At 35.9% G+C, this 23,488-nt stretch overlaps 3 protein-coding genes across 5 annotated transcripts in view; 2 read left to right on the top strand and 1 right to left on the bottom strand.

Annotated features, from left to right (window-relative positions):
* LOC110381242 (BCL2/adenovirus E1B 19 kDa protein-interacting protein 3) overlaps positions 1 to 949 on the top strand; it is a 50,721-nt gene extending 49,772 nt beyond the window's left edge. The window contains exon 7 of one of the 2 annotated variants that reach the window (XM_064043416.1): positions 457 to 949. In XM_064043416.1, the coding sequence (XP_063899486.1) occupies positions 457 to 511 (55 nt within the window). In that variant the 3' untranslated portion in view covers positions 512 to 949. The remainder of the gene's footprint in view (positions 1 to 456) is intronic. The other variant, XM_064043417.1, reaches the window with a different exon arrangement.
* A 6,006-nt stretch (positions 950 to 6,955) lies between these two features.
* On the top strand, positions 6,956 to 11,408 carry LOC126054368 (protein LSM12). Its single transcript, XM_064043383.1, has 3 exons — positions 6,956 to 7,412; positions 8,376 to 8,513; positions 9,153 to 11,408. Exons 1-3 carry the CDS (start codon positions 7,110 to 7,112, stop codon positions 9,270 to 9,272), a joined length of 561 nt encoding a protein of 186 aa, XP_063899453.1. The 5' UTR covers positions 6,956 to 7,109; the 3' UTR covers positions 9,273 to 11,408.
* An 815-nt stretch (positions 11,409 to 12,223) lies between these two features.
* LOC126054341 (intersectin-2) overlaps positions 12,224 to 23,488 on the bottom strand; it is a 31,753-nt gene continuing 20,488 nt past the window's right edge. Inside the window, exons 17-26 of one of the 2 annotated variants that reach the window (XM_064043281.1) lie at positions 21,629 to 21,729; positions 20,534 to 20,597; positions 19,870 to 20,034; positions 19,402 to 19,534; positions 18,622 to 18,781; positions 18,108 to 18,283; positions 17,300 to 17,435; positions 16,680 to 16,769; positions 15,488 to 15,596; positions 12,224 to 14,439 (exon numbers count right to left, since the gene is read on the bottom strand). In XM_064043281.1, the coding sequence (XP_063899351.1) occupies positions 14,378 to 14,439; positions 15,488 to 15,596; positions 16,680 to 16,769; positions 17,300 to 17,435; positions 18,108 to 18,283; positions 18,622 to 18,781; positions 19,402 to 19,534; positions 19,870 to 20,034; positions 20,534 to 20,597; positions 21,629 to 21,729 (1,196 nt within the window). In that variant the 3' untranslated portion in view covers positions 12,224 to 14,377. The remainder of the gene's footprint in view (positions 14,440 to 15,487; positions 15,597 to 16,679; positions 16,770 to 17,299; positions 17,436 to 18,107; positions 18,284 to 18,621; positions 18,782 to 19,401; positions 19,535 to 19,869; positions 20,035 to 20,533; positions 20,598 to 21,628; positions 21,730 to 23,488) is intronic. The other variant, XM_064043282.1, reaches the window with a different exon arrangement.

Genomic DNA, 23,488 nt, shown 5'->3' with positions numbered 1-23,488 from the left:
GTCTCTACTACTCAATAAAGTGTTATTTTCTTTGAAATATAAAGACATTATTATCCTAAAGACTCCGAAACTACTGGACCGATTTAAAGAAATCTTTCAATTTTGGAAAGCTACACTCTTCCCGAGTAACATAGGCGATATTGTCCCGGTACCGGCAGTAGTTCCCACGGGACACGGGTGAAACTGCGTGCTAGTTAAAAAAATATATAGATACACTAGCTTCTGCCAGCGGTTTCACCCGCATCCTGTGGAAACTTCTTCACGAACCCAGATAAAGAGTAATCTATAACCTTCCTCGAAAATGTGCTATCTAACTGAACTGAAAGATGTTTTCAAATCCGACCGGTAAGTTCCTGAGCTTAGCGCCGTCAAACAAACTGTTTAGCTATATAAGTATAGATTATTATAGATTTATTAGTATTCATTTAACTAATAACATACATGTTTTGTCCCCAGGATGTGGCTGAGCAAGCGAGGTCTGTTGCCGCCCCGGCTCATAGTGCTCAACTAAAAGACTGACGGATGCACATAGCTTTTTATTATTAGTTATGCGATTTAACGACAAAAGTAAAGAAAATATTGTATACCTTAAAAATAACTAGTCCACCATCTTGTATATTCAGCCATGTTGGATTTAGGATGACGTCACTTAACATGTATTGTCACCCAAAATAAACATGTATGCAAAATTTCAGCTCAATCGGTTGAGGGCAAGTGCCTTAAAACTGCGTTGTAAAATTCCACCCGAACACACGTAGTTACATACATACATACATTGCAAGTTAAATAATAAAAGCTAATAAATATATCATTCATCATCTCCCGAGCCTTTCCCCAACTATGTTGGGGTCGGCTTCCAGTCTAACCGGATGCAGCTGAGTATTAGTATTGAAAATTACAAATTTAAAAAACCCCCGACCCAAAAAAAGTACGCAATAATTATGACAAAAGGTTAAAAACGCTAAACCCTATAAAAAGCAAAAAATAACTTTTAACACTGCTAAAACTAAATTTTGTCGTGTCGGGGGACCGCTCTAATTCATTACTTGAGATACGTGTTTTTTTTTTAAACGAATGTTGTAATTAGGTAGGTATCATTAGATTTATGTAAGTATTTATGAAGGTAAAAAGCGGTCCCCCGACACGTCAAAATTTTGTTTTAGTAGTGTTAAAAGTTATTTTTTGCTTTTTATAGGGTTTAGCGTTTTTAACCTTTTGTCATAATTATTGCGTACTTTTTTTGGGTCGGGGGTTTTTTAAATTTGTAATTTAATTTTATTTCATGCTTTTTAAAGGAGCTCCTTAAATTTTCCTTCTTTCATTTAATTGATTTTATCTTAAGATGGGGTCGCTATATGCGATCTCGGCCAAAGGAAGCTGTTTAACAATCCTCATGACAAACTGGCTCTGGGAGAATTGCACAGATTGAGAAACAATAAAGATTAACCTTTGGACATTCTAGATTTTCAACAAAAATATAAATTGGTTTATCCGTTTCATTCCGGCATTTCAGGGTTTTATCCGCCACATCCCATTTCCAGCATCAGGTTCTCGTCAATCAGAAACATGAAGAGAACTCGTCAAGACAAATTCAACGAGCCCAAACTCGATGGGTTTACTAAAAGGCAGTTCAGGGTTACGTCTCCTACCTTCGTGCCCTAACAGCAGACCAGCTCAGTGGTTCCAAAAGACATTAGTGTTTCAAATTTCTGATCCCGCATATACTTGCAAGAAAACTGAGCGTGTAACATTCCTATCACATCTAGCAAACGAGCTGATGACCTTGAAGACCTGAACCGATTTCCACCAAACATAGCTAAGAACACTCCCGACTGACATACCTTTTGAACAAAAAAAACCGCATTACAATCGGATCATCCGTTTGGGAGCTACGATGCCACATACACACACACACACACACACACACACACACACACACACACACACACAGACACGTCAAACTTATAACACCCCGTCGTTTTTGCGTCGGGGGTTAAAAAATGTAGTCTATAATATTCAAAATATACTTACAGTGAGTTGCACCATTTAACTATAACGATAACCGAACCATTTTCAGTTGTTAAATCGCCGATGTGACCAATGGGCGGCAAGTATACGGCTGGTTATGGTTTGGTTATAGAAAGTGGGTCTTAAAAATATTTATATACTTACATAGAAATTAATTGATGATTAAAAATTCGGCCCTTAGTGAGATTGCAAATAGACGTATAAAAATATCATTATGCATATCAATATTTAAAATTATATATTCTTAAACTTGCCTTATAAATAAAAAATTGGCACAAAGTTTTGTAATTTTTGTCGTCTAATCGCATAACTTTTATAAAATAAAATGTGCTAATTATAGAGAAGTAGTACGGTTAAAATTAGATAATTTAAAACTCGAAGTTAAGCAACCATCCCGAGCTAAAAAAATGATGGGTGTGCAAACTTTCAAAACTCAATTTAAGTTGTCTAACTATAACTCGTATCCAGACTGTCATATGTATGTGTTGGAAGAAAAAAAAGAAAATTTCTAATATTAATAAAAAAATAAGAAAAAAATAGAAAAAAAATACTGTATCTCGTAGTCTTGGTACATTTTTTTGTATTTTTCTTAAGCAACAACTTTTTCGAAAAAAAATACTTCTGAGGGTTTGTGTTTGTTTTTTAATGCCTTTTTTGAGAGTAGTTGAGTAAGACCAATCTTTGACAGATTGGTATTGGTATGCCAAGGAACCCGAACGCCTCGTTAGTTCTAGTAACTGATCACGGCTACCGTACGTTGCTTGAGCTTCAAGAAGGCGCCTGACCTATCTGCCTTATGGCATCTCCGCTATCTTTCCTTCCTCTGTGGTTCTTAAGGCATTAATAAACAAATATAAAATCCCAATTAATTGTAAACTATGAATATTTTTTATATTATAGTAGTTTATAAGACAAAATAAAAAACTGCATTAGTTAGAATGTAAGCTGTGTTTGGAGATAACTTTGTAACTATTTTAATAGGCGTGATGATAGGTTAAAAATATTCAGCCTTACTACAAACACTTAAACATCTGTTAAACACTTGTCTAAAAAAAGTGTGGCTGCAAGACCTTATTTCAACGTCATAATCTGTCAGATTTTTAGACAAGTGTTCGACAGACGTTTCAAAGTTTTTGTGGTATGACGGATTGAATCTAATAGGTCCGCATTTTAGATTGTCAAAAAATAATGGACACGTATTTTTTTTTATTTTAACAAACCATTAAAAATTCACGAAGATATAAGATAATTAAGGTTGGGAGTGGCTTGTGCCGTCACATTTATATAAAATTTGTTTATACTCAAAAGTGACGTAATACAAAATTCAGTCGTGTTGTATCTTCGTTGTTATTTGTTTGTGAGAAAAAAGAAAAAATACGTGTCCATTACTTTAGGGTGTAGGTCTAAAAAACGGACTAATTACTTTTTTTTTCATTTACCATGCCTATTCGAGCCTGGGCACTTAAGTGCATATTTTTCTCTGGAAAAATCTGATAGTCATCTGAGTGGTTAAAAATCTTGGTTTCCAGTTCCTTTTGTTTGTTCCAAAATTATCTTCAAACACAAAGATCATCATTTTTCGTTTTAAATGCAAGTATTGTGAAAGCATAATACTTTTTCCTTTGCCATTTTGAAAAAAAAATCACATCTCTTTGTCTCTGTGATTGACAAAAAAACCTTATTTATTGTGTATGATAGTGTTGCCATATGAGACAGCACTATTGTATTTTATTTATATAAATAAACTTTATGTCAAAAGTTTTTAGTTTAAAAACGTGGTTTAGAAATGTTCTTATTTTTTCGTTGTTAGAAGAATTGGCTAGATATTTTTTTTTTGTTTAATTGTGGAGTATATTTTGATGATGTTATGCATTATTTATATAGAAAAAAAGGTTGACTCACACGTGCTGAGTTGATTCCGAATTTTGTAAGTCAACTCTCGATTCATAATTATTATTATAACTCAGCTGATGTAGAGAGTCGTATGCTACATCACATGATTTGAATATTACACCTTCTTTCATTTTGCCGGATATTAACGTTTTTTATCTCGTAAGTGAGCGCGTTTATAATACGACCAAGTCTCGAAGACAGCCTTTATTAAATAAACTGTTCTAAGATTAATGCTATGTATGATAATTTACGCATCGAGAAAGTTCACTTTCAAAATCACACTAGACATCCTATTGGATAAACCACTGCTGTCTAGCAGATAAATGCAGGTTTTTTTTTTATATAAATAATGCATAACACGAATTCTATACTCCATTAATTTAATACTGTGATAGTAAATTAGAAAAGAAATGCTAAAAACGTAACAAAATGTTTTGCGCGCTTTGCTTTCCGCCATATTGGAATTCGTTCGGCAACCTTCGTGTATCTTCGGCTGCCGTTCGGGTGTTTTTTTATTTTACTATCACAAAATTGTAAATATTATATGTTGTGTCATTTTAATCATTAGTTTTAAGGCGCTTAAAATATAAGGATATGCATTTTTATTAAGAATCTTGTTTTATTTTTGTTTTCCTTGTCCCTTTTTAGTGGAAACACAAGTCTTGGTGGTCTGGTATAATCTTGCCGCATTTCATATTAATCAGTTCAGCGGTTCTCTAAAGAAAGCAGATTAGATTACTAACGGTTGTTTTTGTGGATCAAAATTCACTAATACACCGTTGGTATGTGCATGTCTAACGTAGTAGGACGTTTGTAACCTGTTAGATTGGAAGACGAGGGCTGAAGGTGCTCGCTCATAATGGGACATGGACAATGGACAGCCAAAGACATCTGATGTCTTGGGACTATATTGAATAGGCTACGTAATTTGTGTGGATAGCTATGCGCGGCGGTAGCTTAGAGGGATTGAAAACTACAGCCTGAAGGTGCTCAGTATTAGGAAACCTAGTGCCCAGCATTGGACTGAGCAGTCAAAGGAAGGCTATTGATAAACCTGCAAATCCTCTGGTGTTGGAACTTTCAAGTTTCATCGCTCTCTCAAAAGAATAATGAAACCTCTGCAATCAAAAAACATTTATACACTGACAACACTTCTGTAAACGTAAATGTCATCCTTACATTATCTGTCAGTCAATGGTCAAACCGCCAATATTACAAACCGTTAATTCAATTCAAAATAAAGTCCAAAAAGTCCATAACCGGACCGAAATAGCAATTAAAACCTAGTGCAATCTCTAACTAAGTAAAAATGCCCTGGAAGAAAATAGCATTTCTAACTACTTTGTGCCACGTTATTGCTATCACCGTTTTCTTTACCTCAATTTAGCCAATTTATCAGCTAAAAAAGTCATTATTCCAATTTAATTTGTGGTCGGCGCAGCATGTCTCCTTCCATACTCTTCTATCTGCCGTCATCTCATAAGTAACATTCTTTCCAGCCATATCGTCTTTCACACAATTCATCCATCGTTTCTTTGGTCGTTCCCTTCCTCTATATCTATCCACGTTCCTAAACAGCTGTAGCTAAGTTTCGATCTCTAAACATAAATAAGTCTATTATATAGAAAAACATCTTAAGGCGAGGAATTGGTCAACAATAATTCCATAACCGGCACGCGCATCTAAGGCGCCAAAAGGGGTCGGAGCGTCTGAGCGGGGCGAGGATAACAATACGCGCGCTAACTTATAACTAAAAGTCGTAAGCGACAAAATAGTTTTGTAATTTTATTATTTAGAAATGATAATTTGATAAAAATTCCTTCTACAATTTTAAAGAGTATGTATATACTCAACTACTAAAAAAGTTAAGAGGCTTAAATCGGTCCCGCATGCCCATAATATGTGAATCTCTTTTTAAAAAGAGGTTTGTTTGATATATTTTTCTCTGTTATAAAAGTTACCTAATCATGTTTCTACGTCTAACAAAATAAGGTTTATATCATGAACTTTCAGGTAACCAAGTTGTATTTTGATCCGTTTTGTATTTACTGAGAAAAATTGAAATCCTTGGCGCCAAAAATTGGTTAACATGATACAAGATTGGTTCACACCGGAGGACCTTTTGAAAACTGAATATGGCTGAATACTATACCAATAAGTAAGTCTAGCAAAAACTATTATAGCTTTTATGAGAATGGACATCTATTCAATATACTAATATAATAAAGAGCAATATTTTTTGCTTATGACTTTTTTTCTATTCTTAGGAAGATGGATGACCCATAGGTACGAGATCCAATAACTTCAACAAATGTTACTTCTTAACCCGGACACGATGAAATAGCAGGTTAGATTTATATAATTATTGTAATGAATTACAGCACTTTTCTTTGATGGCAAAAATCATCAAATCACCCCTCCCGTTGTGGGTTAGCAGCGGTGAGGGAGTGTCAGACTTTTACTGACTAAAAATCCATCATGTTCCTTTCGTAGGCCTTTTATGTACCAGGGCCGCGGTAACTCTTTCGAACAATCCCGCAGCCCCGGCGGGCCTTGGCCCAGTTGGGCCCCACTGGGTTCGCTGACATCTCTTTCAGGAGCGCGCGCTTTACAACACTTAGAGTTGATTTATGTATGAAGTAAAAGCCCGGACACGGCCCGGCCGTGACCCGTCCGGGCCACAAACGACGCTCGTCATACAAAATGTATGTAACGTTTTACGTGCGCCGTGCCCCGTTCGAGCCACGTACACGGCACGCCCCCGGACACGTCCCGGCCTAATATAAATCATCCCTTACGTGTGCCATGAAATAATAAATTGACATAGCTGATGCTGAAGTACCGTGTATTATTTAGCTCAAAAAGACTGCGTCCAGATTAGCATAGTGTTTGCAAGTTATTAGGTACTCAGTCTTTGAATAATATAAACTCTATTTAATAGCATTTGCTTCGTCCCGGGTCACTTTTGCAACCAAAGTGCAGAAACGAAACGCACAACATAAACTAAACGCAAAACCATAAACTCCACTAAAATATAATCTGTGTACACCTGTCAAAGTTTCAATGGCGGACGTCCTCTCATTCGGATCGTAACAAAACATATTTTCACATTTCCACCGATCGAATACAACTCGAACGCTACATGAAATTAATTTCCACCGTGTGAACAGCTTAAACGGGGTATTATAATGTCCACTGTCGTGTCGGACTGCTTTACAATCGGCAGCATAGTTGCTACGCGAACATGTTACAACGAAAGTATCGAAGGAGAGGTTCTAGCGTTTGATCCGCAGACTAAGATGCTGATACTCAAATGTCCATCTTCGAGCGGTAATCCCAAACGCCACGACGTTAACATTGTGAATCTATCGTTGGTTAGTGACGTGCAAATCAAAAGAGAGGTGACCACGGCGCCCGAGCCTCCACAATCCCTCAATCTTCACAGATTAAACACACGAGTTCGAAATTCAATAGAGAATAAGAGAAGATTAGTGAGTATGCAACCTCTCTGTTTGACCTCTTTAGTGTTTCGCGGTATTTTTGTGAGAAAAATAAAAAAAAACGTGGTTATTTTTTTTGGGTGATGAAATTTTGGATTTTTGTTTACATAATTTGGCCTCAATTCGGTCTGAAAGACTTTCATACTTGAATTATATCAATATTAACTACAGTTCAGACTAATATAAGCAATAAAGCTAGTCCTGAAACAAAAAATCTAATAATAACAAACTGGCTATCCATAATTGTAATGACATGATTATGTTTACCAAACTATACCTCTGCCTAACCTATTGGCTAAAAGTGGTTTCATAGAAGACTTATATCAAAACGGCACTTACCATAATAAGATTGCTGATGTATGTTTAAGTACCTATTTGGAAAAGTGTTCAAAATTACCGAACTTATGTATGTTGTAAATGGTTGTTTTGAAACAAAACTTTCTTTTATCATTATAGTTAGAATGGATGTGAAGCTAATTTATCTTACCCCGGCCCTGGTACATAAAAGGCTTAAGACAAAACACAACGGTTTTTAGTCAGTAAGAGTCTGACACTCCCTCACCGCTAACCCACAGCGGGAGGGGTCATTTGATGATTTTTGATGTCGTTACAAAAAAACCCTGATTTATCAGAACTTGATTAGTCTTGTTACAAATAATAGATTTTCACTGCTTTGTTTTGATCAATTCACAGTATCCATGATAATACAATGTAAATCTACTTTTCTCGTCTTATTTTGAATGTATTTACGTCACTTAATTACAATCACTATTATGTATGAAGCCAATTTTCTAATCTTCTAGTAATATTTATAGAGGGAAGTAACCTTTCTTTTTTTGGTGTCATATCCCCACATCATATAACCAACCAGTACCCAATACATATATTTTTTTAATTTCTTTTACACCATCCTCCTTGCTACAAACCTTCCCTAACGGCTACTTCCTCTTCCAGGTATCAGCACTCTCAGCATGCCTAGACCCTGAGGGGCAGCGCCTGTTCATGGCGATCGCTCGCGTTATAGACGACGTCTCCTGGGCCGGACAGAACATCCGAGTATATAACGAAGTTATTATCACACCTCCTTATAAGGTAATTAGCAATATTTAATTTAATTTATTTGTGTAATGTTATAATGACAAAAAAGTAAACAAAAACATAGTACATTTTTCTCTCCAAATTCCATCTTAATCGGTTCAGCTGCTGTTACTATATAAGACTAGTAAATTTTCTACTTTGTTTCCTTTGCGCTCTTGGATATAATGTAGCTTCATTGATAAATATGCCTATCAACAATGAAATAATTTATCAAATCTGTCTAGTCATTCCTAAGATAAACATATTCAAACTATTCTGCTTGTAATATTTTATGCTCTATTTGAGTAGGCCCACAACTAAAGATATCTTGAAATGACTTTTTACGTAAATACACATTATATGAATAAACTACTGCTTAAAATAATGATTCAATTGATTAAGTAATTCTTATTATTGAATTCATTTACATTGATCCTAACCACTATTTTTATTTTACTGAATTTTCAAATAAAAAGTCACATCAAAATTGTTTATTTACCTTTAGATAAGAGCCTACTCGAAGGTGTTATTGGCGTGAGAAAATAAATTGAGTAGAAACTTTCTAATATTCTCATAATTTGCCGCAAAGTCCCTGATTTCAAAACATAGCTGAATATTAAAATTAATATGTACTATATACTTCTCTCTCCGCAGGTCGACAACGTAATAGGCGAGAAAGATTCCAAACCTTATAATTATATAAAGAAATTCGTAGAGCGGCACTGGCGTGATCATCGCGACCACGCGGGCCCCAACTCGAGCCAACACCAGTAGATTGTAATACTATTTATTGAACAACACGTTAAAACGCCATTTTGAAAAACTAGACTAAAACCAGGTAGTAGAGAAAAATTCTTTCGTTTATTTTAGTCAATGTATTTACATACTAGCTTCTGCCAGCGGTTTCACCCGCATCCCGTGGGAACTACTTCCCGTACCGGGATAAAAAGTAGCCTATAGCCTTCCTCGATAAATGGGCTATCTAACACTGAAAGAAATTTTCAAATCGGACCAGTAGTTACTGAGATTAGCGTGTTCAAACAAAGAAACAAATTTCAATTTTCAAGCTTCAGCTTTATAATATTAGTATAGATTGTTTAAAAATAATGTCAGTTATTCGGAAGAAAAAAAATGTTTTGACCCCCATTTTCAGCTCTACAAACACTGACAGTCACTAGATATTATTGTTCTTAAGAAAAAAAAACTGATCAGTGTCATTTTCAACCTTGACGTTGGCAAAATCTTCGATATATCAACGAAGGAGCCATAAACAAAAATAAGAAGAAGAAGAAGTCGTTTTTTTTCAATGGACTGCAAACTAGAAGTCTTGGTAGCCTAGTGGGTAAAGAACCAACATTTCAAGTATGAGTGTGTTCGATTCCAGGTCAGGCAAGTACCAATGCAACTTTTCTAAGTTTGTATGTACTTTCTAAGCATATCTTGGACACCAATGACTGTGTTTAAGAAGGCATGTTAAGTTGGTACGTCCCAGCTGTTATTGAAAATCTTAGGTAGTCGGTATGGGTAGACAGATGCCAGAAAATATGACAGTCTTACCAAAACGTATTTATTGAGTTGGGGTCAAGTTGTCACATTTACTGGCTTCTGACTACCCGTAACGACTGCCACAGATGTTCAAATGACAGCCGGGACCTACAGTTTATCGTGGCTTCTGAAACACAGTCACTGATGTCCAATCTTGCTAAGTAGTCTTTTCATATTTATTTCTTTAACTTCATGAATTATATGTTTTTTGATGATTTTGAATGCTCCATAAACATTTTAAAGTCTATATTTCGATCTTATTAAGATGTAAAAATCATCATTTTCGTTTTATTTGTAAATTTTTCAAAATGGCGTTTTGACAGCAAATTTTTCTTCAGTTTGACACTGATATTACCACCAAATATGTATTTTCTGTACTATTAAAATAACTGATTTTGAAAATTTCAATATTCAATAAATTTTTCAAAAGATTTTTTTCAATGAATTTTCCATAGATATTCAGTAATTTTAGTCATCCAAAATTATATCCAATATCAGTTGTTTTAATAAATACAAAAGAAATGAATTATTGGTACAGAGAAAATAGTGTACACTCGTATACAGGATGGTTTAAAAAGCAATATTAGATACAGGATGTAGACAAAATTATTTTTACTTAACATCTTAAAATCTTGACGAGTTTCCTATTTATTTTCAAAATTATTAGTTTTTACATCATGTTTGATCCTAATATTGCTTTTTCAAGCACTCTGTATTTTATCTGTATCGATCGACAGTCTATTTGAGCCCAAGATATAAGAATTCCAAAATTATGTATCGTTTTTCAGATTTGAAATCCAAAAAAATATTGTTTTTCCTTTCTTTCTACAAAATTCTTAGTTTTCTTCTGAACTCCGAAAGGCAAGTTGCAGCTGTACTTTTTTGGATGAATAAAGTTCAATTTTGAAATGATTTCAATCTTTAATCGAAGGATAAAAAGATTGATTGGGTATAGAAATTCACCATAAGCAATATCATAACTGGACTGGTTTCTAATATAATATTAGCACTTATTTTTAACCATTTGTTATCTTACTGAAGACATTTTAAAAACCAATTTTTATTTATGACTCTTAAAGTAATATTTGGTCTTTCACAAACATTGATATACTAAAAAAACTTAATAATTTCTTTCAATATAAAGATATTTTAACAATTTTACGGAATACTCCGCCATCTTCTTTTAGCTGTCAAAATTTTCGCGCCATTAAAAATCTGAAGTTTAGTCATTCGTTCAAAATTGAACTTTATATACAAGACATACGGTTTAACATCTTACTTGGAGTTAAAGTATATAGTAATACTTTTTATATATTGTTGGATTAAGTAATAGTGAAAAATTATTTAAAAAAAACGAAAAACTTGTTTCATGTGTTTTATTTTATCGCTAACTTCCCCTGGGTACTACTTCGTGCACTCTGATAAAAGGTAGTCTATAGCCTTCCTCGATAAATGGGCTATCTAACACTGAAAGAACTGGGGCCCGATTCTGCTAAGTTAATAATGTCAAAATTGAATAGAAATTGAATTGCAATAGCAGTTTTTACCATATCGGGCATTCTGCTACTAATATAAGACCAATCATATTCCAATGACTTGCGATTGGTCTGCCATTGTGGTCTATTCTATAGGGTAGTTTGCTCTACAATCATATTGCAATCGTAAATCATTTGCAGACAAAATGATTCATTATTGAATGACAGAAAAGGATAAAAACGTTTATTTCAAAGAAAAAATAGCGGAATGCCACATACGCTTCAATCGTAATCGAGTCGGGATCGGATCTCAGTCGAATCGAGTCGAACGTGAATCGTATGTCGTTTAAGTAAAATTAGGAGAATCAGGCCCCTGACTGTTTCAAGTGGTCCGAGTATTGCTGGCCTAAGTTGTGAGAAAGGTGATGAGCATGAATGTGGGTGGAAATAGAGGAAGGGGTCGACCAAAGGAACGATGGATGGATTGTGTGAAACGATATGACTGGAAAGAATGTTACTTGTGAGATGACGGCAGATAGAAGAGTAGGTATGGAAGAAGACATTCTGCGCTGAACACAAATAAAATTGGGATTATGAGTTTTTTAGCTGATGGATTGGCTATAAAAAGCTAGGCAATCACCAGTCTAACAAAAACAGTCAGTAGTCTGACATGTTAGACCATCCACTTCAATAAAACAACAAATATAAAGGTTGTAACATTTATTCCTACTAAAATCAACTACATGATTAAATACGATTATTTTAAACAATTAAAAGTAATTATTCGAAATGGCAACACTAGGCTGGCATAGATTATTATAGAAATACAATACTAGCTTATCCCGCGGGTTTACTCTGCATCCTTTGGATAAAAAATACCCTATTCCCTTCTCTTCCCCAGGTTTCAACCTCCTTACTAAGTTTCATCCAAATCGGCGTAGTAGTTTACCGTGAAAATGATATAATGACAAGCAGACAGTTATTTCCTCTTTTATAATATTGGTAATTATTTGTACCTACTGTAATTGAATGAATTTACGCTTTGGCAAGTTTTACACATTAATTCACTAAAGGTCGTATTACACTTATGATTTTTTAGGGTTCTTTATGCAAAGGTAAAACCCCTATTACTAAAATGCACGAAACAGACTCGCACTTGGCCGGTGTTTTCACTTTTATAAACATACTAGCTTTCGCCCGCGGTTTCACCCGCGTCCCGTACCCGGATGATGACAAAAACTATCCTAAAACCTTCTCCCGGGTCTAAGTTACCTCCCCTCTAATTTTCAGCCAAATCGGCAAGCCGTTTTCATGTTATGTCGTGACAACGGAAAGCGGGTTTCATTTTTATATATATAGATTTTCATCGTGGGATATATTTAAATGTCACTCATATTTTATGAAATCTTGGAGTCTAAAAGAGCTTAATGTCATAAGTGTAATACTACCTTAAGCGAAGTATTTTCACTCTTATTTGCTCACAATATTAGTACATGATCTCTTTATTTTGATAACATTAATGATACATGTTTTTAAATATAGTCACTAAAGTGTGAAAGAGTTAACAACAGCTACTGCTAAGCGTAAACACGTGGTAAGAAGCATTTTCCATAGTTATAAATGAAATTACCTACTCATACATTGAAGAGTAATTAATACATTTATATATTTTTCTATATTTTTGTGCCTTTTTAACATAGAAGCCAGCTATATCTATTAATAAATTGTTCTTTTAATTATTATATGGCAAGTTTAATATTCAATTCACCGACTTTTTTGCAAACTTTTAGTCGACCGATAGTTTGTTTGAGCTCATAAATCAGTATGAAGATGAATGGTAGTACGCACATTACAAAGATCAGGTATTTAGCCGGTATCAGACCGACTGAAAACTTTGATTGGAATCAAGATTTTCTTAAAAAAATATTTTTGACAACCATCGGGGTCTAAATATCTGGGATTTTTTTAGTCTTGTATGTATATCTGTCCCAAAAAGTAAACTATAATTTAATTCGGATACCAGATTTTAGTAATTATTATATATAAATAATTCTTGACGAATTAAATATTAAACTAGCCATATTACAATGAATCTACATTATATTTAAAGTTTAAATATTTGGATTATTTAGCGACACTAAAACTAGATTTTTTGTCGTGCTAATACAGTAACTCTTACGACCGGTTCCAATATACTATCTAATTTTTTTGCCAACTAGAGACAAAATTCGATTTCTAGTTTCTGCTATTCTGCTAATGTGTCAATTGGATCTCAATTGAATCTCAATAGCAGTTTTAACGTTAGCGGGAATTCTGCTACTAATATAAGACCAATCTTATTCCAATGACATTCCATTGGTCTACAAGGTAGTCTGCTCTACAATCCTATTGCAATCGTAAATCATTTGCAGACAATATGATTCATTATTGAATCACAGAAAAGGATAAAGACGTTTATTTAAAACAAAACAAAAAATGCAGAATGCCACATACGCTTCAATCGTAATTAAGTCGTGATTGAATCTTAGTTAGATATCAATCATATGTCGCTCAACCTCAGCGGGGCCCAGCTGGGCCAAGGCCTGCCGGGGCTGCGGGTTGTTCGCAAGAGTTACCGCGGCCCTGGTACATACGCGGTCTACGACGGAACACGACGGTGTTTAGTCAGTAAGAGTCTGACACTCCCTCACCGCGCGTAACCCACAACAGGAGGGGTCATTTGATGATTTTTGACGTCGTTAAAAAAAAAATGTCGCTAAAATAAAATTAGCAGAATTAAGTCCGTAATAGATAGAATATTAGGAAACAGCCGTAATTTAAGAGTAAGTTAAGACTCGATTAAGTTGTACTAAACATGATTTAGTTAACTAATTTAGTTACGTAATTACTCGGGAACAGTCCCGTCATCCCTCGAAGTTCACCTGTAGAATATAATAATAATATTAAAAAACCTTAAAAACTGTCTGTCTCTTTAAATACACACATTTACGGCCAGTTTCTTCATCAAAAGTAAAAGTCAAAGTAATGTCTAAAGTAAAAGTAACGGTCAAATTCGTTTTTTCAAGGCTAAAGTGACAGCAAAGCTAATAGAAAAAATGAATTTGACCGTCACTTTTACTTTAGACATTACTTTGACTTTTACATTTGATGAAGAAACTGGCTGTTAAAGAGTCGTGGTGGCCTAGTGACTAATGGGTAAAGAATCAACCTCTCAAGTATGAGTGTGTGTTCGATTCCAGGTCAGGCAAGTACCAATGCAACTTTTCTAAGTTCGTATGTACTCTCTAAGTATATCGTGGACACCAAAGACTGTGTTTCGGATGGCACGTTAAACTGTAGGTCCCGGCTGTCATTGAACATCTTTAGCAGTCATTACGGATAGTCAGAAGCCAGCAAGTCTGACAAACAGTTGTACCGAGGAATTCCCGGGGTAACTGGGTTGAGGAGGTCAGAATAGGCAGTCGCTTGGTGTAAAACACTGGTACTCAGCTGTATCCGGTTAAACTAGAAGCCGACTCCAAAAAGGTTAGAAAAAAGGTATACGAGATAGAACAGTTAATATTCATACAGAAAAGTTCTATAAAAATACATAAAATAAATTAGCACATTTTATAAACGTGAGGAAAAATCTAAATAATATTTAATATACATAGTGCGAGAATATCAAGCGATTATTTACTATATTAATGCAATTAATTATAGTGAGTGTACGATTGACCATTCATAAAAAAAATGCAAAATCATCATAATATTAATTTTCGCAAAAATCAAATATTCAACCAACGATGATTTTAAATGTCAAGGTCATCTTACAACGCCCAAGGTCACATTTCGTAAAACCCAAGGTCATAAGACACATTTCAAGGTCAAATATAGTTTATCAATTTTCAAGGTCATCCAAAAGTTCAAGGTCAAACTTTTTCGAAAAAGGTCAATCGCACACTCGCTTTCGTCTGGATGGTTAGTTACCTTGCCACCAAGCAGGGTCCTGCGATCGGTCAGTGACGGCTATGATATCATCTTTTTCGAAACTCAACTCGTCCGCGTTTTGGGCCGTATAAGGGTAAAGTGCGATCACCTGCAAGTGTGTCAGTGTGAGGATACGGCGGTCGAAAAAATGGACGAGTGGACGAGATTTTTGGGCCACCACCGAGAAGGTATTAGAAAGGACAAAGCCTAAAAACGTTTCAATTTTCCAATAAACTTGCAACTAGTGCGCCTCATTCGATTGAGCATTTCTTATCACGGCGACAAATTCCAAATGGTAATTATTTTACGGTGGATTAATAAAAAAATATACAATATGTACAGGATATTTTTTGTAGATTATCATAGTGTATGTGAATAGTATATAATCCTAGATGGTATCAACTGTTTAGTGAATGGTCTTGCTATCAATATAGTAGTTGAAGAATAAAACTTAACGGCACAAAATGAATTGGAACTGTATTTTTTAATTTTTCTGACGATGATGTTAAAAACCATTAATTTAGAATATTCTTAGTAGGATTTTTTTCATGCAAAAATTCTTGTTACCTATTCTAAAATCGACTTTCAAATTAGTTTGACAAGGTCGAAATTCATTTAACAATAGCGTTAAATAAAATATGTACAAGCTAAAGCATTAATCAAGCAAGCTGTTATTTATTATAAAATAATAATATTTTTATTACTATTTTGTTAGAATTTATATTAAACACTAGCTGTTAACCGCGGTTTCACCCACGATTGTAAGAACAAGTTCCAGATAAATGTACCCTAGGCTGGGCTGACTGAAACTGAAAGAATTTTTCGGACCAGTAAGTAGTTCCTGATGCTAGCGTGTTTAAACAAACTCTTCAGCTTTTAAACATGAGTATAGGCTAGCTGTTTTAATGCCGTCTAACCTACGTCCCGTGGAAATTTCTTACGGCACCGGGATAAAATATAGCCCCAGGGATAGTCTAGCTTCCCAATAGTGACAAAATTCAAATGGATTCAGTTCCTGTGATTGAATTTTTGGAATCATTGTTTTTCGTATATGTTGATCATGCTGTTAGGAACTTCAAAAACATTATTGTTTTATTTTCATTTTCATAAGATCCAGTATTTTCGGAGCCTTCACAAATAAAAATATGTATGTTTCCTCTTTATTATATAAGTATAGCTAAATATACAGTACCTTATCGATGACTGTTTCTGCGGGTAGGGTGTCCATTTTAGATAGAACTGGTGTAGTTCTACCGGAGGTACGGCCTGATGATTGCAGGATCTGAAAGGGGGTGATATTTTATGAAATTCAGAAAGTTGGGTGGCTGATTTACTTGAGTGTATGTTTTTGATGTTTGCACGTAATCGACGCAACACCTTTTTATAAGAGTTTTATCTAGTTGGGTATTCGATTTTGATTTCCAATAAAAATAAGATTAAAATATCTCCGAAATCAACTGTCGAAATTTTTGCAAGATTATGTACTTTATTTGGAAAACAATTTTAATCTTCCGTCTTTTAAAAACAAAATTCAAAGTTAAAATATAGCCTATACCAACTGGCGACAACGAAATTTCTAATTTCCCAACAGTGTTTTTTGAACAGTTCATTTGTATCAAAGTTCAGTACAAACAAACGAAAGTCGTCTTTATAACATCGATTTAGTATCTGAAATATTGGGCCTCCAAAATTTAAGTTGCCATCGACTCGCCAAGAAGAAGAAGTATCTGAACTGATACTTTTTTGATTTTTTTGTACTCTTTCTTCACGTTAGATGTTTTTTTACAAGAACATTATAATCTAAAGTATTACCTTAACATAGCTGGCGGGGAACCAGCCCACCTGCCGGTTCCTGCCCTTGGCCTGCAGTTCTCCCTCCCACCAGCCGCTGTCCGCCTTCTTCCGTACTACTAGCAGCTGTCCTTTTGTTAGGGATAGCTGTTCTGAGCTGTGGAGAAATTTTTGGTACTTAGTATGAGTTTTTGAAAATGTGCTTGTGTAGGAAGTCTTTGAATTTAGGTACAAAAGTGTACTTAAGATGCTCCTAAATTGACTTAGTCTAAAAAGAACGAATTAACGGTGAGTTGCGCCACTCAATTATAACGATAACTGAATAATTTAGAGATGTCAAATCACCGATTTGTCTAATGGGCGGTAAATATACGGCTGGTTATGGTTCAGTTATCGTTATAGTTAAATGGTGCAACTCATGGGGAAGGGACTGGTTTCCCCAGCGCTTAAGTATTTTGCAAAAGAGTGTATAATATTCATCCTTAAGTACAAAATTAGACGTTACGAAGCTTTTAAGACATTTTATGGACCAAAACTTCTTTGAATTTAGGGTTGTGAAACGTATAGGAAGAATCAAGAAACTTTAACAAAAATAAAAAGTGACCTTTGACCTTGAAGTAAAATGAACATTAACACAAATAACTGTAAACATTTTTTTTAAATCTTAATTGACTTCTATTTTCTATACAAAACCTGGTGAAATGTTCAATGGTTCTTTAAAAAAATTGACCTTGAAATGTAAAACAAATTTATCCAATATATTACTTTTTAATGATTAAAATTATGAAAAACAACATTTAAATTTTAGAAATATTCATAATCGACATACCTAGTAGCAGTATAATTAGCAATAGCCTGAGCTATCTCATTCTTCCGTCGTCCCGTAACAGAGTCCCGGCCGGAATCCCGGCGCGTGGCGGACGCGGGGCGCGGGACTGCGGCGGCGGCCGCGTTCTCCGTTATAGAGGCCACTTCTGACGATATGGGGGTGGAGGACTTTTGTTCCTGGGGGCAGAAATAGTCGATTAAATAGGTTTATTAGATAGTTTGACGGGGAAAAACTGGGGGAGGTTAGTTATTTTGAAAATAATCCCGCGTCTTCTTTAAACTACGTAATTGTCCCGGAATTTGACACTATAATATCGGGATTCGAAAAGCCGGGATTTGTGTCATAATAATGCCGGGATTTGTGTCATAATAATCCCGGGATTTTACAGAATCCCGGGATTCAATATTTCCTATCTTACACAGTACCCTTATTTGACAGCTCTATAAACCCGGTATTTCTGACTCCGGGATTTTCTAAAATCCCGGGATTTGATTCCGGGATTTTAAATGCCTACCTGTACAGGCGGTGAGTAAGGCGCAGGTTGCTGTGCTGGTGGCGCGGGCGCCTCAGCCAGGGCTTCGCCCCCGGGCTCCGCGGCCTCCGGGATCGGAGCTATCACGTCGGCTGTGGTTGTCGTGTCTTTTGTCACGTAGTTCGACGGGAAAATGCCGGTTCTGTGGATAGAAGGATAAAAGTATTAAAAAGGTCATAAAATTAATAAAACTAGCTTCCGCCTGCGGTTTCACTCATAACTGGAGGGAACTACTTTCACATATGGATAAAAATAGCCAATATTTAGTTCATCCAACCGGAAGTTTTGTGTGAAAGAGGAAAAATATATAAATCCACGCTTACAAACTTTCACGTTTATAATAAATTAGCTTCCGCCCGCGGCTTCGCCCGCGTAGAGTTCGGTTATATCGCGTTTCCAAGAGAATTCTTCAAAAGTCCGGGATAAAAACTATCCAACGTTCTTTCTCAAGGTCAACTCTATCTCTGTACCAAATTTTATTAAAATCAGTTCAGTGGTTAAGACGTGAAAGCGTAACACAGAGTTACTTTCGCATTTATAATGTAAGTAGGATTTCCCCACTAATTAATGCATATAAACCTTCCTTTTCGATCTTTTTATCTATAAAAAAAAATCGGATTCCGGGTCCAATTTGAAAAAGTTTCAGTATTAGATAGCCCTACTTTTTATCCAGACGCGCAAAACTTCAATATTATATCTAACCATATCGACATTTACCTAATAAAAAAAATATCAATTAATTTGAAAACATGTTTAACATACCTGATACCAATTCTACCGGTCCACCAGTCTCCATCTCTGCGAACGACTTCGATTCTCTCGCCGGCTTCGAAAGTCAAGTCGCCCGGCTCAGCCGACAGGTAAGGGTAAGCCGCTATGTAGAAGTCGCCTCCTTCTGATAGAGAAAAGAGGTAAATATTACTATAACATATTTATGGCCCAGCCTTCTCCTAAGTTAATAATGTCAAAATCGAATAGAAATTGAATCGCAATAGCAGTTTTAACCATATCGGGTATTCTGCTACTAATATAAGACCAGTCGTATTCCAACGACATTCGATTGGTTTGCGATTGGTCTATTTTGGTCTATACGGTAGTTTGCAATGTTCTACAATCAAATTGCAATCGTAAACCTTTTTTCATGAAATCGAAGTCACCCACAAAAGCGTCGAAGTCACCCACAAACCCTCGAAGTCGCCCATATTTTTTCGAAGTCACCCACAAACTCACCTACAACCGGCATAGCGCCGCCCAAGTCGTTAGAGACCTCGGCCTCCGGGACTTCCGCTATTCCTTCGAGCTGAGTCTTCGTTTCCATAGGTTCGACGACTTCCGAGTAGGCTGCGGGGGCGTTTATATCTTCCACGTAGGACTCGGGGAACCAGCCGGATTGGCCTGAAATGGGAAATCGAAGTCAAACGTAAAACAATTGCACTAAAATTCGTTTCTATAATTGATTAATACATATTATTAGCTCTATTTGCACTGAATAACTTTCTCAGGATTTATTTTTAATAAGAGTTCATCTAATGACTCCTCCCGCTGTGGGTTACGCGCGGTGAGGGAGTGTCAGACTCTTACTGACTAAACACCGTCGTGTTCCATCGTAGGCCTTTTATGTACCAGGGCCGCGGTAACTCTTTCGAACAATCCCGCAGCCCCGGCAGGCCTTGGCTCTGCTGGGCCCCACTGGGGTTACTAAAACTATTTTAAATAAAAGATTTTTTTCGTAAAAGACTGTCTATGGAGTTTCTTACCAATTCTTGTCCATGAGACCTACTCTATGGAACCGTGCAACTAGCTTGATGTTGGGAAAGAGCTTTCATAGGCCTCATATTCAAAGTCTTACTACGTTTTTTGAACCAGGAGTCTACAATTATCTTAATAAACTTACCTCTAGCGGTACCCCATCTCCACCCTGGTTCAGCATCACCCCTCGGTGGTTGAGCGTCGCTGACCTACACAAAACATTTGCAGCCTTACTTATAAAAATCAACTAATCATCTTCTAATCATTGTTTTACCTAATTACTACTTAAAGCCTTAAGTAGTGATTAAATTATTTTGACCTATAAACATTGCTTAACCATGTCTTAAGTAATGAACAGATAATGACATAAAAACATACTAATTTCTCAACACTACCGGAATGTTGGTAGCTTAAAAAAATATTTGTCATGAAAACGTTGTGTAATGGCAACAATGGCATCCGTAAAATATAAAATTAAAAAGCTGAGCTGTCAATAAACCGGAAATGAAAAATCAGCTGGTTAGAATCCAGCCATTTTGCTAATTAGCGAGTTAAACAAGGGTGTGAGGCTACTTAATTTGACAGCTCATTTAAGACATTGCTAAGAAAATGATTTAGTTCAGCCACGTTTATAAGTAAGATTTTTTATTAAAAACCCCTTAAGTATAACGTATTATTTAATTCACGTTTATAAGTAAGACCGTAAAACCTTAAATATATGTACAATAAACGAAATAAAATCAAAATGTATCTGTAGTAAAAAAATAAAATCTTTTTTAATTTATATTGTAGACTTATGTCTGAGACTTATGTCTACAATATAAATTAAAATAATTGTGTAGACTAAATTCTGCATGAAATAAAATGTATTATAATCTTAGAATGTTGCAATGTTGAATTCTATAAGGCAGAATGAATCGGGACTTTTACATAATATTATTGCAATCAAATCTGTACTGTATGCCTACATTATTGACAAATAAGTGATTCTGATTCTGTATGACCCGCTTGGTTTACTCGTTTGAGACAGAGTAAAGTTCCATCAAGATTTAGTTAAGTGATTATTCAAATGGAGTACAGAAAATTTGCGATAGACACCAGTCTAACTGGTCTATTGAGAGTTTACTGCTGCTTTACTGGTGGTCTTCTGTCAGTCTAATGAGGGTCTACTGCCGGGCCACTGACAGTCCACTGGCAACCTACTGATGGTCTACTGCAAGTCTACTACTGGTCTACTCACCAAGTCTCCTGGCTGCAGGCTGAGTTCGTCAGCAGTTCTGGCGGTGAATTCGTACACACAACGCCATCTGGCGGCGCTTGTGGTAGACACCGTTTCTGTTGCTGTTTATAACAAAAATATTGTTTTTAAACAATAACATAGTTACTTTTAGTTGAAATTGTTAGCGTTATATGTTTTACTAGCTATTTGGCGTGGTTTCACCCGCATCTCGATTGAACATATATGTTTTACTAGCTGTTTCCCGCTATTTCACCCGCGTCTCGGGGGAGCAACTTTGCGTCCAAGGATAGAACATAACCTATAACGTTATTCGATAAATGGGACACTAAAATATATTTTTTTAATCAGACGAATATTTCTTGAGATAAAAGTTTGTTCAGGCCAACAAATTCTTCAACTTAATAGTATCAGTATAGGCTGTTAAAATGAACGTTAACAACAAGAATATAAGCAACACAATTAATATTGTAAACGCATCTATTTTGAAGAGTGTCTAAGGAGTTTCTTGTCGGTTCTTCTCCATAAGACTTGGAACCATGCAACTGGCTATTGACGTTTCCTAAGAATCTGTAGTAGGTCTATCTATAATATTATAATATATAAGAAACATTTTTTGTTAATAAAAGACTCCGAAACCACTGAACCGATTTAAAACATATTTCACTGTTGGAAAGGTACACTTTTCCCGAGTAACATAGGCTACATATTATCCCGGTACGGGCAGTAGTTCTCCTAGAACGCTGGTGAAACCACGGAAAAACAGCTAGTACCAAAACAAAAAGTAATATGTACCAACCAAAAATAAATAACACAATCACACAAAAACGATCCATATCACACACTAAATAAAGTCGAATTTAACACAAATAATAAATAAATAGTTATTAATAATAATTTGTTCTCTCCTACAACACTTCTTTCAAGCAGTTTAGGACCCTGTAAGTATGTATAATAAGGTATAAAAAAGTTTTGGTAAAAATGTAACATGACAGCTTTGATTTGAACCCTACAAAATGCACCGTTATTATACGTCATTCACGATAAGAAATAACTGTTAATTTATCATCTGCCTAGCCTTTTCCCAACTATGTTGGAGTCGGCTTCCAGTCTAACCGGATGCGGCTGAGTACCAGTGTGCCACAAGGAGCGACTGCCTATTTGATCTCCTCGGCCCAGTTACCCGGGCGACCAAATAATACTTGGTTAAACTGGTGTCAGACTTACTGGTGTCAGACTTACTGGCTTCTGACCAGTAGCGGCGTAAGGGGGGGGCGGAGGGGGCGGTCCGCCCCGGGTGCCACGTCTCGGGGGGTGCCATCTCGGTCGGCACATATCTGCACGACCAGGGATGGCACGGGCAGAAGGGACTAGTCACAGAGGGTGCCATTCTAATCTGCAAAGCCTTGGTTCACTACCAGTCACTAAACGCTATTCAATTTTTAAACAAAGCTACAACAGTGCATGCGCAAGACGTCGAGGCGTCACTGAGAGGGGTGCCAGTCTGGCTGTCACCCTTCTCTTTCTTGTTTGTTTTTCTTTTTACCTGATTACTTAAATTAATTCCTCAAAGTTATAAAAAAAATCCGCTCGCTTCGCTCGCGGTTTTTTCATAGTGTCTGATTCATTCTGCGCTTACTCTTTGAGTCCCCAGTCTAACAAAGCACCGAAGTAGCAAAAATAACTGATGCTCTACGCTGACGATTTCTAAGCTGTTTAGGAGGTGGAGGACTTTTGTGTCCCACAACTCAAAAAATTTCGCGCTCGCTGTGCTCGCGCCTTTCACTTAACAGTACCTTTTTTCTTATTTCTTTACGTATTATTGCGTCAAAAAAATCAAACATTTCGCGCTCGCTACGCTCG

This window comes from Helicoverpa armigera, chromosome 31, assembly GCF_030705265.1.
Source record: "Helicoverpa armigera isolate CAAS_96S chromosome 31, ASM3070526v1, whole genome shotgun sequence".
In the NCBI taxonomy this organism is placed as follows: Eukaryota; Metazoa; Arthropoda; class Insecta; order Lepidoptera; family Noctuidae; genus Helicoverpa; species Helicoverpa armigera.
This window is presented reverse-complemented; position numbering and strand designations above follow the sequence as displayed.

Coding starts and splice junctions, on each gene's coding strand:
- LOC126054368 (XM_064043383.1), top strand. CDS start 7,110: ATGTCCACTGTCGTGTCGGACTGCTTTACAATCGGCAGCATAGTTGCT. Junction 7,413..8,375: donor TAGAGAATAAGAGAAGATTA/GTGAGTATGCAA, acceptor TTCCTCTTCCAG/GTATCAGCACTCTCAGCATG. Junction 8,514..9,152: donor TTATCACACCTCCTTATAAG/GTAATTAGCAAT, acceptor CTCTCTCCGCAG/GTCGACAACGTAATAGGCGA.